General features: G+C 47.3%; 1 protein-coding gene across 9 annotated transcripts in view; it reads right to left on the minus strand.

Annotated features, from left to right (window-relative positions):
• The window catches only part of NCAM1 (neural cell adhesion molecule 1), a 325,913-nt gene that overhangs the window by 60,695 nt on the left and 252,050 nt on the right, over window positions 1–13,168 (minus strand). For all 9 annotated transcript variants that reach the window (XM_032639641.1, XM_032639643.1, XM_032639645.1 and 6 more), the window contains exons 2-7: window positions 5,876–5,950; window positions 3,990–4,208; window positions 2,820–2,963; window positions 2,310–2,447; window positions 878–995; window positions 288–451 (exon numbers count right to left, since the gene is read on the minus strand). In XM_032639641.1, coding sequence (XP_032495532.1) covers window positions 288–451; window positions 878–995; window positions 2,310–2,447; window positions 2,820–2,963; window positions 3,990–4,208; window positions 5,876–5,950 — 858 coding nt within the window. The remainder of the gene's footprint in view (window positions 1–287; window positions 452–877; window positions 996–2,309; window positions 2,448–2,819; window positions 2,964–3,989; window positions 4,209–5,875; window positions 5,951–13,168) is intronic.

Here is a 13,168-nt window from a genome sequence, read left to right on the forward strand (position 1 = left end):
GCTCAGATCTGGCCTCTGTTGACGGCAGGGCGTCTGGATTTTATTCTGGTTGCAATAGGAAGCCACTGGAGGATCTGAAACAGAGCGGTGGCGCTTAAGGTTATTCTAGCTACTGTGAGTGGGAGGGGCTGAAGGGGACCGATGCATGGCTTGGACTAGGGCCGAGGTGGTGAAGCTGGCAAGAAGTGGGGTAGGTTCCCAGGCAGAGTGGACAGGGTCCTGCTGATGGACTGTGTGGGGTAAGCGGAGCTGTGGCAGAGGGGTGACCTTGACCTCCCTGTCCTTACCGAAGACCTTGAGGTGGATGGACGCATCCTGCTCGCCGGCCTTGTTCTCAGCGATGCAGACGTACTCGGCCTCGTCGTTCTTGTCCACCTTCCTGATGGTCAGCTCAGAGCTGTCGTCGCTGAAGAGGTACTTCTCCTCCTCATTCTCTATCTGCTCCCCGTCCCTGCAGGGCACAGAAATGTGAAGGACCGTGATTTTGACTACAGAGCTAAGAGGTTAACTTTTAATTAGTTTCCATAAAACGCGGACCGAGCCCACGCGAAAGACGGAATCTTCACAGAACGTTAAGACGCCAAATTGTACTTCCTCGTGATTCCTCTACCCAAATCTCCAGTTCCGCCCAAGGGCTACAAATTGCGCCCCCCGAAATTCCAAAGAGAACCTCTGGTTCTGCCCCACAAACTGAAAATGAAGGAATCCAATGCACACACAAGGCAAGAGGACCTGACAGAAAAGAATCCATCCTGCACCCAGAGCTGATGCTCCCCAGCCGCCCACCCCTGTTCCCTTGGAACGCCAACGCAGGACAGGCCCCACAAGGTCTCCTTCTCCACTAGTCGGCGATAAAAAGCACGAGCCAGTTTCTTACTTTGTCCAGCTCATGGTGGGTTCTGGGAAGCCTTCAGCATCGCACACCAGGGTGACGGACTGGCCGAGGTTGGCGGTGGCGTTCACTATGCTCTGTCTGGCCTGGACGGTGGGCGGCACTGAAGGAAAGAAGGACTGTCAGGGGTGGCGGGGAAATCTTGGAAGGACCCGCTGGCCTGGAGAAGAGGCACTTCCAGGAGACCCCAGGTCAGACGGTCAAGAGTCCTGGGCAGCTGCACAGTTACTTGTAAGGGATCTAAGTTCAGGTGTGCACTAAATAATTACTGTAAACTGGATCAATAATTCATCCACAAACGCACATTAGTACTTTTCAACAATACATAGTATTGTTATACATATAACAATATATAATATTGCTTTTCAATAACATAGATTTAGAAGCTGTATTAGTATGTTTTGTTCATTTTACAGTGGTATTCTATTTACAGTGGCTATTTATCATTATATATTTTCTTAATCAATGCATACCAATCTTACAACTACCATGATTGATGGAACCTGACTTTCAAAAGGGGGCTCTTGGGCTTCCCTGGTGGCACGGCGGTTGAGAGTCCGCCTGTCGATGTAGGGGACGCGGGTTCATGCCCCAGTCCGGGAGGATCCCACATGCCGCGGAGCGGCTGGGCCCGTGAGCCATGGCCGCTGCACCTGCGCGTCCGGAGCCTGTGCTCCGCAACGGGAGAGGCCACAACAGTGAGAGGCCCGCGTAACGCAAAAAAAAAAAAAAAAAAAAGCGGGGGGGTGGGCTCTTGATGTTGGAAAAAATTAAAAACTGCTGCTTCTAGGGATTAAATGGTTAAGACCAATTTGAAATGCACCAGCTCACCAAAGAGCGACATTTCTCTGGGACTGTCACAAACAACCCTGTGCACAAACGATTTTTTACCAAAGGAACGAGAGGGGGCGAGTTTGGCAAAAAATATATATCCATATCCAAAGCAATTTAACCATGATTTACTTATTTTCTTAGTACTGACATTTCCTGTAAACATCTTGTAAATGTCAGATCGATTCCGTGGGTGTGTTTATCTGACACTGCAAATTAAGATTAATAAGCCCACGGACTAGGATTCTGACTGTTCTGAGTCCTGAATTGATTATAATATTTTCTTTGAAGACTGAACCAGGGGACTAACTTAACAGTTACAGTAACCTCAAGGACAGTGAAGGATGAATAAGACTTTACTAGTAAGCATGGGGCAAGTTTCTAGTGTTATAAGATAATGAAGGACATTCCAGAACCGCACTAAAAGTCCCCACAGTTGAGGGAGACCCAAAGACAAGTGTGTTTACAAACAAACAAACAAACAAACAAGGCAGAGGTTAGGGGTGGGCTGTGGGAAGGGGTGGACCCAGTTGCCACGGATGAGCCAAGGTTGTACCCGTGGAGAAAGCAGAACAGATCTCCTCACCATTCACAATGACCTGAATGTCCTTGAAGTTGATCTCCCCACGTGCCAGGATCCTGCCTTCACAGCGGTAAGTGCCCTCATCAGTTTTCTTGATGCCCCGGATCTGGAGGTAGTTGTTGGCCAGGACTATGAATCGGACTAGAAGAGACAAGGCACAGGTTCATCCAAGGATCAGTCAGAGGGCTGGTATCTACAGGCAGGTGGCTGAGCCTTTCCTTCTGCCTGCTATCAGGCTTATCGGGGGGCGGGACCTGGGAGTGGGGAGAGGCTCTAAGCTGCAATAAGAAAATGTGGCCCTGGCTCCAACATAGAGCCAAGGGCAAAAGTCTATTGGAAATCTGTCTTTTTCCTTGGAGAGAAAGTCAAGTGCTTGAACATACAAGCTATAGACATGCAACCTTTGATCTGGAAACGACATGGGGTTTGGGGACACTGGAATCTGAGTTTGGGCTAGAACGCGTCAGAAGCTGGTTCAGTGGCCCAGGGGAAAGGGCAGCTGCCAGGTCTCACCATCTTTTTTCAGGATGACATCTCGGCCTTTGTGTTTCCAGATGATGGTTGGGGGGAGGGAGCTGACCACATCGCACACAATCACGGCATCTTCCCCCTCCCTGAACTCCTGCGGGGTTGGCGCGTTCTTGAACATGAGCTTCTCTGGAAAAGGAACAAGAGGAGAGTGAGGGAAAATGGCTGGTTCTCCCACAAAGATCCTTTTTCACTGGCACCATACTGCTCGGATCCGAGTCCATATATACAGTGGTACCAAAGGGGGTCCGACCCATCACTTGGCCAAAGATGCAGGCAGAGCATCTGGCACAAGGAGGGGAATATATCACCCGTGTTTGGCAAATAGTGTCTATTCAAAGTGCTCAATTTATGACATGTTGTGCAGAAAAGGGTCTACAGAGGGAAAGGATTGTCTTTACCAAGGGTCTTCGCCATGTGCGATGGAGCCAATGAAACACAGTGCACAGGTAAAATGAACCGGTAGAACATTTATTCTACAGCTAATAGGAGGCGCCACCAGTCCTTCCTCGGTCTCCCACTCTGTCTGGCATCCCATCCCCAGCCTGTCTACAGCAGAAAGAATTTTGAAGAACAAAACAGAAGAAAAGCAGGCTTATGGCAATAAATACTGTGACGATCAGTACTGTTCCATTGGCTGTCACCCATCATTACCCTGGCCAACAGGACAGATGCATGATAACAAGGTAATGAGGTGCCAGTGGGAACTACCCGCTCTGAGTGGCACAGAGTGTTCAGATAATAACCCCACACACCCCACTGAGCCTTTGCACTCCATTACCAGCAGGAAAAAGTGAAATAAGAGGGGATAAGCTGAAGTGTACAACGGTCAGTCAGCCCTTGGGGAAGGGAGAAGGGAACCCACCCTAGTCCTCTGGGAATGGTGTAATTTCAGTTTAGAGAATGGAGGCCAGTGGGAGGTAGCTGTGACCAGCATGAACACAGTTGTGAGTTCGGAGTTGGCTGAGGATCATTTAAAAACGTACTGCAGCTCTTAGCTTGATGCAGAAAAGACTTAGGGAAAAGGAGGAAAGGGGCCCTGTCAAGCCCTCAGTGGGTCCTCTACTCCATTCCACTCTCTTTGCTACCCATGTGCCTTCCTAGACAAAGGAGGGAACAGGGAACACAGAAGAAGGAGAAGGGGGAGGATCTTACGGAAGATCTTCACATTGACGGTGGCCTCTGACTCGGTGCCATCCTCTGCAGTGACCACGCACTTGTAAATGCCGGCATCATCGATGTTGGCATTGTAGATGGTGAGGGTGGAAGAAGAGTCATCGTTCCACACCACCGAGATCCGCTGCTGGTTCGGGGTGAGCTTTTCTCCGTTGGGGGAGAACCAGGAGATGTCTTTATCTTTGGCATCTCCTGCCACTAAAGAGGAAGAGATTATTTTCAAATCGCTGATGCTGAAAAGACAACGGCCTCTCCAGGGTGACAGTGGGTACTCAGTAAGAGCTACTAAGCAAGAGCTCATCAGGCTGGATGACAAGGAGGGGGGCGGGGAATGACCGTTGATGTTGGTGGTTTCTGCGTTTAATTGTTATGTCCGTAACAGTATTTGGAAAGAACTCAACAAACACTGGTGCTGGTATTTCTCATAGTGGTCCCATCCCTAGTGAGGGAAGAGAAGAGATATTTATTGGGGACCCACTGTGTGCCAGGCACTAAGCTAGGAGCTTATAACCGCACAGAATGGGGGGCAAAGGGAGTTGTATAGCTGGGATCTGAGCTCAAGGCTAGCTGGTCTGAGCCAACTCGTCAGCTTATTTTCCAGGGCTTAGATTACGGTCTCTTAAGTGCAAGATGAGACGCTGGCTAGTTTTGGAGTGTAGACTCCAACCACTTTCATTCCAGCATCTGTCTGCACAAACTGGCATGACTGTCATTGCAGCACTCCCGTCTCAGAGAGGCAAATGCATCTGCCTAAATGCTGCAAAGAAGGTAGCCAGCATCGCCTCTGCGTCCTTTCCCCAGGCACCTTGGGATACAGCTGCCGAGCTGTCCAGACGCTGAGCTAGAACAAGGGCTCTGGGATCCCCAGACATGGCTTTGCCCTGCCTCTCCGCACAGCACCCTTCCCCAGCCCACACCCCCCGCCCTGCAAAGATGCTTAGTGTGGAAATGAAGCAGCCTTCCTTTCAGGGCCCATCATGTTTTCAATAAATATCGCTATTTGCAAGATGCGCTATGGCTGCACGTCCAGATCATTTCAATTGCTGTAACGAAGGCAAAGCTGGAAGGAACACATCCAGCGGCCACCAGCCACCTCATCTGGTGCAACTCATGACAGCATTTCAAGGCCCCTCCCTGCCGAAAGCGACTTGCTCGATGCCAGTTTACACCTAGCTCAGCTCTTTCCTGGTCCTTTCATGTTCCAAATCCCAGGCATGCCACATACAGAGACTCCAAAGCCTCATAGGAAGCCTTTCCTCCGCAGGACATTTACTGATAATTAGCTGAGCTGTGGAAAGGGGGGCATATTTTCTAAACAAAAGACAAGGATACCAGGTCCAACGAATTCTAAGCTCTGGCTGGGGCAATGGGACAGAATATTGGAATTCGCTAGCGAGCTGGGAAACCCAGGGCACCTGTCCTCACAGCAAAAAGAGGTACTGGTACTCAGTTTTCTTTCAGGCACTCTTTAGGCCTTCTTGGATCTTCCTGCTCTGGGGGATTGTAATAATCCGTACACTGACCCACTGAAGCATTCTTTCTGCACCAGCCCTGCTCTCCAGTGTCATTCATGGGACTCTGGATGTACACAGCGCAGGGGGTCTGGGGGCTGTGCTGACTTCCCTAAGAAAATCCCTAGACCTCCTCCATCACGAAGCAGAAGTCCACACAGCGCATTTCTCTGTCCTGGGGCAGCCTTGGTAAGGGAAGGAAGGGGGTCTGAGCACTTCCCTGGCTCTCTGGTCACTCTGAGAGCCTGCCACAGTGTGACCCGAGATTCCAGGCGTACTGCGATCAGCCGGGTAGACACAGCCGCTGGCTCTGCTCTGAGGGGTGGGTTTCCTGAAATGCGGTGTGACACTTGCCTTGGCATAGGAAGAATTTGGACTCTCCGACGCTGATTTCCCCTTGGCTGGGGACAATATCCACCTGCAGAGAAACTGGAAAAGACAATGTCCACTTTAGACATGCGTTTGGATTTCTGAGACAGAAACCAGAGCTTTGTTTCAAAACCAGTCTCCCTGCTCACATCAAGAAAGAGTGAAGAGAGGTTGTTCGGGTTTTTGAGAACTTGTTACCAGAGTTCCTCATGCCGAGGCCAGGAGTGGACAGGGTCCAGGCCATTCCCTGTTGAATGGGAATATCCTCTATCAGACAGTGCAGGGTCCCCTGGAAGATCTGGGGGTGACCTCTGCGCTAAAGGTTTCTGACCCTTTGAGAAGACTCAGAGTCCTGCTCCAAAGAGCAGCACGTCTGGGATTCACGGCAACAGCAGCCCAGCCAGTTCCATCAACCTGCAGCATCCCCACAGCTGTGTTAAGAGGGAAGCCTGCCGCTCCACAACCCTGCACAGGGTTTCCTGCCACTTCCCCACGCCACGGAGCTTAACCACGACGGGGGAGGATTCAACGTGAAGATCCAAACTGATTTTGAAGCAGGGGATGCCAAACAAACGCTCACCTTACCTCACGACTATAGGACCAATACACCTCTTTGCATAAGAGGAGACAATAATCAAACATCGTCACCCCAAGTCGTCAGTCAACTCTTCTGAAATGCTGGAGTCTGTGCCCTGTGGTCCCTGAATCTCTTGGCTACCACACTGCAATGTTGGAATATCTATACGCTCTACTCCACCCATAAGACAAAATACATTGCACCGGATCTCACAGTTTCCTGTATTCATGGAGTTCCTCGTTGATCTGCTTAGAGCAGATAACTGTTCCTTATGAAAATATACTTTTAGAGTAGGAAAAATGCTGTTATTCATTGGGATTCAACTTCCTTCTGCCTTTCCTCCTCTTAGCTGAAGTAAATCTTCAGGCTAAAAGCTAAGGGACGTTTGGTTCAATGCGTAGCTTCTCAAAGCCGGTACGAAGGAGGGGCCTGGACAAAATAGACCGAGTAATAGACTCAGCTAGCCATTCCTTCTAACAGCCATTTTCTCTTCACAGTAGAACGGAGGGAATGCTCGTTGCCATGGTGATAGCCTTGCAGAGCTGCTGTGGGTCTCAGTCTGCTCTCATTTGATGAAGAAGCAACCATGGTTGTGCTCAGTGGAACAGAGGGATCAAAGGGCCTGCTTGGGCGGGGAAGGGGGAGCATGGGGGCAACTCAGCTATCAGGGGCGCAGCCTTCCTAACTGTCCTACAGACAAAGCAGCCCATCGAAAAACCCAGCAGAGGCTGCAGAGAAAGGGATGGTTCGGTGGGAAAGGAACGGAACAGGGGAGGAGTGAGGGTAATGGTGAGGAATCGGGAACAGGCTGGGAGAGGATCCTGAGGGATCCACTGTGAGAATACGACGTGGGAGTCCAGAGACTTCCAAATGCTGGTTCAGAAGAAATAGTAGAGTGACTGAAGGGCAGCCTGTCTCTCCCTCAGTCAGTTTGCTGCTGCTGACTTATTGGGGCCCGAGAATGGAATTCTTCCTGAGAGCCGTGAAATGTCTTCCCCTACCTTTCCTGAATTTCACCCATAGTGCACAGAGCTGCAATGGAATATAACGCCGGGGCCACGGCACCCGGTGGGCAGGAGTGCCTGGCGGTGGCAGGTTTCTCCCATCACTGTCTTCTGGATGGAGTCAGGGCCACTGAGTTCTAACCTGAGGGAGCCGAAGGGGTCCGAACCATCACTATGTCCCGCCTCCTGATTTTCCAGATCAGAAAAGAGAGGTAAAGTGACTTCCCTAAGGTCACATCTAGTGAGGACCAGGGTGGCCCCAGAGCCCAGGCCACCTGGTTCCCAGGTAAGTGTTCTTTCCATTACGTAAGGCTGTCTCTATGAGTAGGGGATAAAATGTTTCCACTCAGTTTAACAGATAATCCTGCCAAGCTGAGGAACTACCATCAGATGCACATCCCCTAAGAGAACAGAGCAAGCCCGTGGTATTTGGGGGAGTGCGGGGCCCTACAGAGAGGGCTACAGGCCAGTGCCATCCATCTTAAGGCCAACCAGGACCTTTGCGATCCCTGTCTGTGGCTCACGTTCCACGGAACGACAGGCCTATGAAGCCCAGAAGCTGCGCCGATGCCATCTGTCACCTAAGTAATGGTCCTTTCTGGAGTTTACTGGGGCATTCTTTAGAGAATTACAGGCATATTTCTGCCTGGAAAGTTCACTGGCCCATATGCTGTGTATTAGCAGCCAGCTTCAGCATATGGATCCTGTTACTCTCACAGAGCCCTTACTGCTTTGAGAAGGATTTTCTTATCCCAAGTGAAAAAACAGCCTTCATTTTTTTCAGCTCTTTTCAAACAGAATATGACTCTCAAGAGGGAGGAGAACACGGCAAGGCTGAAAAGTTTCCATACTCAAATGTGGCCAGTATCTATCTTTGGGCCAAGGAGAGAAGTGAGAAATGAGAATTACAAAGGAAGTCCCGGCTTCACCAGATCCCACGCACACATTTATCATCACAGAGATTTTTTAAAGGAGAGATATCCATTTAGACGCCTGACCTTTTGCACACATGGAAAAGATAGTGATTTCTCCTTCTAGACGCCAGTCAAAGCCAGGTCAGAGGAGCCCCAGACTCTCTGAAAAGTCAACGCTTGGATGTTTTCCACCGAAGCACAATGGTTGATTATTCTTCCCCAAATGCAAAACCTTGAATTATTAGGTTTAATAACGGTAAGTGGAAATCCTGCTCTAAACCCCAAACTCTTTCCCTTCACTTCTTGTGGCCTTTTCCTTTATTACTGTATTAGGCCTCTCACTGCTCCCAATAAAAATTCCTGCCTCGACTTTCACCTTTCTCCAGTTGCACATATAACTGAAATATCCTCACCAGGCCTACCTCGGACCCTTTAGAGCAACCGTGAAAACACTTCTCCCAGAAAAAGTATCTCATTTCTTGCTTTGCAGAAACATTCTCTGCAGAAACACGGTGTGTCATCTTAGATGCATCCAAAGACACACGCTTATAAACACAGGTAGTTGGACCTGGCTGGGACTCAAGGACAGGCTTTCAGTGTCCTCCCATAAGGACTCATCCCCAAGGCCTCTGGCAGCCAGTTCACACTTTCTGGTTTACAAAGCACACTTTGTTACTTTACCTGAGGTTCACGACAATTCTGGGGTATGAAAAGGCTGATACTCTACTCCCCATTCTACAAAAGAGGGAATCAAAGCTTAGGGAAATGAAATAACTTGCCCAGTGCAACTCAGCTAATAAGTAGTAAAGTCAAGATTAAAAGTCATCTAATTTTAAGGCTCCAGCTCTTCCTCCTACACTCTGTAACTACCACTAATCTTTTCTTGGTCTCCTAATGGGCTCGTTATTGTTATTACCTATTAGTTACCATTTGCTCTCTTTCTAAATTATGGGCTAGAAAGAGCAGAGTGTACAAACATCTTATTATCAAGTTGCTGCCATCATTTCTACTCTAGTTAATTATAACTGGCCTCTCTGTTCACAGATAAACATAGCATTATAATTCCCATTTTACAGATGGGGAAGTGGAGGCTCAGAGCCCTAAGTAATGGTAATAGTGGGGTCAAGATTCAAAGCCAGGTCAAATACATCCAAAGCCCCAGCCATTTCTCCCACACTGTTCTATCCCCTGTGAACAGACAGAAAAAGCTTCTCTTGAGAATGGAATGAGTCCCTTCTCCATGTCTCATTTAAAAAGTAAAATAACCCCGTGAGAGATGTATATGTTTCAAAATGTGTTTTCTACTTTAAATGTATTTTTAAAAAAGTAATGCCTTGTTCTGAAAGATATGTCAACTTGTTTAGCAAACAGCTTCAGGTTGAGGTAGAAGTTTTGTGATTCCCAACTCCCTAGAAGAAGCAAGCTGTAAGTCTTAGTTGCTGAGAAAAAGGAACTAAAATTTCAGTTCTAAAGGTGCTAAGGCACTTATCAGAAGAGGTGGGATCTTACCAAAGCAGAGCAACAGAAAAAAATTATTCTGATTTCAAAAAGGAACTCGTAGATTTCATCTGCGTCAGGAACCTCTTGCAGCAGTTTAATTTTACTGTTCTTTTCAGATTCTTATGTGCTTGAGGAAGTAGGAGCTGAAAGCAGAAAGTGAGCCCAGGTCTCTCCCATGGCTAATTGACAGTACTTTCTCGTTAAATGGTTATAAAGACACTGGTTCCTGAGGAAGACAGACTGCAGAGATGCAGCAGGCCCAGGGCCAAGGTAGGTGCACCTGAGGACCATGTTCTGGTCACCAATTTAAGAGATGGGTGAACGACAGAATCAGATCAATGACTATGCATCAGATAAAGAGATTTTCCAAAACCTATTTAATAACGGCTACGGATTTTTGAAAAAGGCATCAAAGTCTAGTTCTACATTTATTTTCTCAGCTATTGTTCTAGAAGTGAGCCTTAAATATCACTATATTTAACCACTTTAATGGAGACTTATTTTTTATTTTTCAAAGTATACTGAAGTGTCTTCCATTTGACGGTTCTGTGGGAAATCCAGATGTTGGAACCAGAAGTGTGATAACCGAGGCACCCCCGCTTGCCTAGACAGTCTGCTCTCATTGTTAGCAAAGTACTCAAGGGAAGATAAAGGGCAACTTCACTGATAAACCAAAGAAATGCAATGAATGTAAAACTGAGACTCAAATGGCAGTCCTGTAGAGTGGGGAAGGCCATGGACTCTGGGCCAACCCTCAGCTCTACCACTTACTAACCAAGTGTAATCTTGGCCAAGTTATTTAACCTCTTGGTGCCTTTTTCCTAATCTGTAAAACGGGGAAAAGCAGAACCCTTATCATAGGGCTGTTGGAAAGATTAAATGAACTAATACATGTACAATAGTCTCTGGCACATAATACACATTTTATACTTGTTGTGTATTATTATTATTAATAAGCCTCTATCAACAACACTTCCCAAGGAAATTATTTTGGTTACTATTTTTGAGAGAAGCTATGTTTCCCTTTATGGTTTTAAATAAAGTAAACTTCCTGAATGATCCATGTGTTGGTCAGGTGGACCGATTCCACTCTCCACATTACTTGAAGATATTTAACTTGCCTGTCAGAACTTTATTGGTATAAAAGATGACTGAATTCAAAGCCAAATAAACAATAATGTAGGCACTCTAGCCAAGTCACTTCACCTCAGTTTTCTCATCTGTAAAATGGGGATGATAATAAAACTGAGGTCTTGTGGTTGGACTGTCTCACGGTTAAGAAGTCAGGATCTAGAGTCAGAGAGGCCTGGGTCCAAATTCCAGCTCAGATACGTAGTAACTGAGTTCTCATGAGAGTTTCAGGACCTGTGATTCCACATTTGTAAATGGACATAACAACTCAATCAATCTCTCAGGGATGTTGAGAAGTAACGTATGTAAAGTTCCAAATACAAGGTCAGGCTGTGCTGGTTGTCTTTTAAATGATAGCACATACATGATAGTACTCTGAACTCACACACACACACATACACACCCCCCCCAAACAAACAAAATCCCCAATAATGCTTGTAATGAGAATGAGATAGCAGGAACCTCTCTAGACTACTGGATTCAACTGTCCAAAATCTATTAAGGGGTGTGTGTGTGTGTGCTTATCTATGTGTATGTATGGGAACATCCACTGAAAGCATAGATAAAAGTGTGTGTGTGTGTGTGTGTGTGTGTGTGTGTGTGTGTGTGTGAATAGAATAATTCAACTTGTCAGATTGCTACCATTGCAAGAAGCAGCTGGACATAGGTAACTTTTCTCATTTTGGGAGAGAAAAATGAATAAACAATTAAGGATGACAAAGGCGTCTCACCCATTCTTGACATGTGAGTCTCACAATTCTGGCTTGGGCTACTGTTGACAGCAGCTGGGCAGGAGAAAACGAGGTGGACTGTTTTACTTTCAAACATTAACCCAAAAGTTATATGTCAATTTAAAGGAACTACATCATATATGCTTAGAGATTTTGGCTTCTGGTTCTGTATAATGGCATCATAATGGAAGACCATATTCTGATTGCCACTGGAAGCATCCTCCTTGTCTAAAGCTGGTTCATAGCAGCAACCAAAATCATCTAAGAGTCATACTCAGGGCTGCCGGTCTCTTGGTCAACCTAGTTAGGGCCCCATCTATGTACATGCTGGGAATCCTATGTAATTCCCATTTAAACCTAAACATCCAGAAATAATTTAGCTAGGGTTTCTAAGCCAACTGAGACAAGTTATGACCAAACCCTTGGGAAACCCTCTGTATGTAGTCCTCACAGGACCCTGGGCCCCTGGCTTCTCCCAGTATATCAGCCAGCCTAGAGAGTGAAGGAAGCCCTCAAGAAAGCTGTGGTCGGGCTTCCCTGGTGACACAGTGGTTGGGAGTCTGCCTGCCGATGCAGGGGACACGGAGTCGTGCCCCGGTCCGGGAAGATCCCACATGCCACGGAGCGGCTGGGCCCGTGAGTCATGGCCACTGGGCCTGCGTGTCCTGGGCCTGTGCTCCGCGGCGGGAGAGGCCACAACAGTGAGAGGCCCGGGTGTCACAAAAAAAAAAAAAAAAAAAAAAAAAGAAAGCTGTGGTCTTCCCTGGTTGACAACACCAGCACCAGCAGACTTGCAAGAGCAGAACTCAAGGCTGGAGAGGGAAGGGATGGGGGCTCTTGGTGGTAGTGGTGGTGGGTCCATGGTTTATGCCTTTTGAATGGAGAAACCAGAGCTTCTGTATGAAGACAAACCATACAGAGAAGCTGTAGATAAGATACAGACTTTTCTAAACCAAACTCACTTAGTTCATATACCAAGCAGGTTTCCAAAGCCTATCATTTTAATAAAGCCATCAAAACTGGACAGTGTTTCATTACAAAACTGATGCAATGACAATTCCTGGTAAAAATTCTCTTTAACCTCCTCAAATCTCAGGACTCTTCCAGAGTGATGGGGGGAGGTAGGCGGAAGGTGAATATGGCTTCAGAATTCTTCAGCTTTCTATGCAATATGATAAAATAGTTGATATTACAGTATTACGCTAAGGAAGAAAAAGTATTGAGCGTCGCTACACAACTGAGGCCTAGATGGTTAATCTGATATCCTGTCACCCCAAATAAACTATCCTATGAAATTCTGGTAGCCAAACAACAGAAACCAACTTGCTAGAAGTAGGAGGCTCTGTTTCTTAGCATAATAAATTATATGAGCTGCTGGGAATCAGGAATAACTGGGTTCTGGCCCTGTTCCATAGGGCTGG

Source organism: Phocoena sinus, chromosome 8, assembly GCF_008692025.1.
Source record: "Phocoena sinus isolate mPhoSin1 chromosome 8, mPhoSin1.pri, whole genome shotgun sequence".
In the NCBI taxonomy this organism is placed as follows: domain Eukaryota; kingdom Metazoa; phylum Chordata; class Mammalia; order Artiodactyla; family Phocoenidae; genus Phocoena; species Phocoena sinus.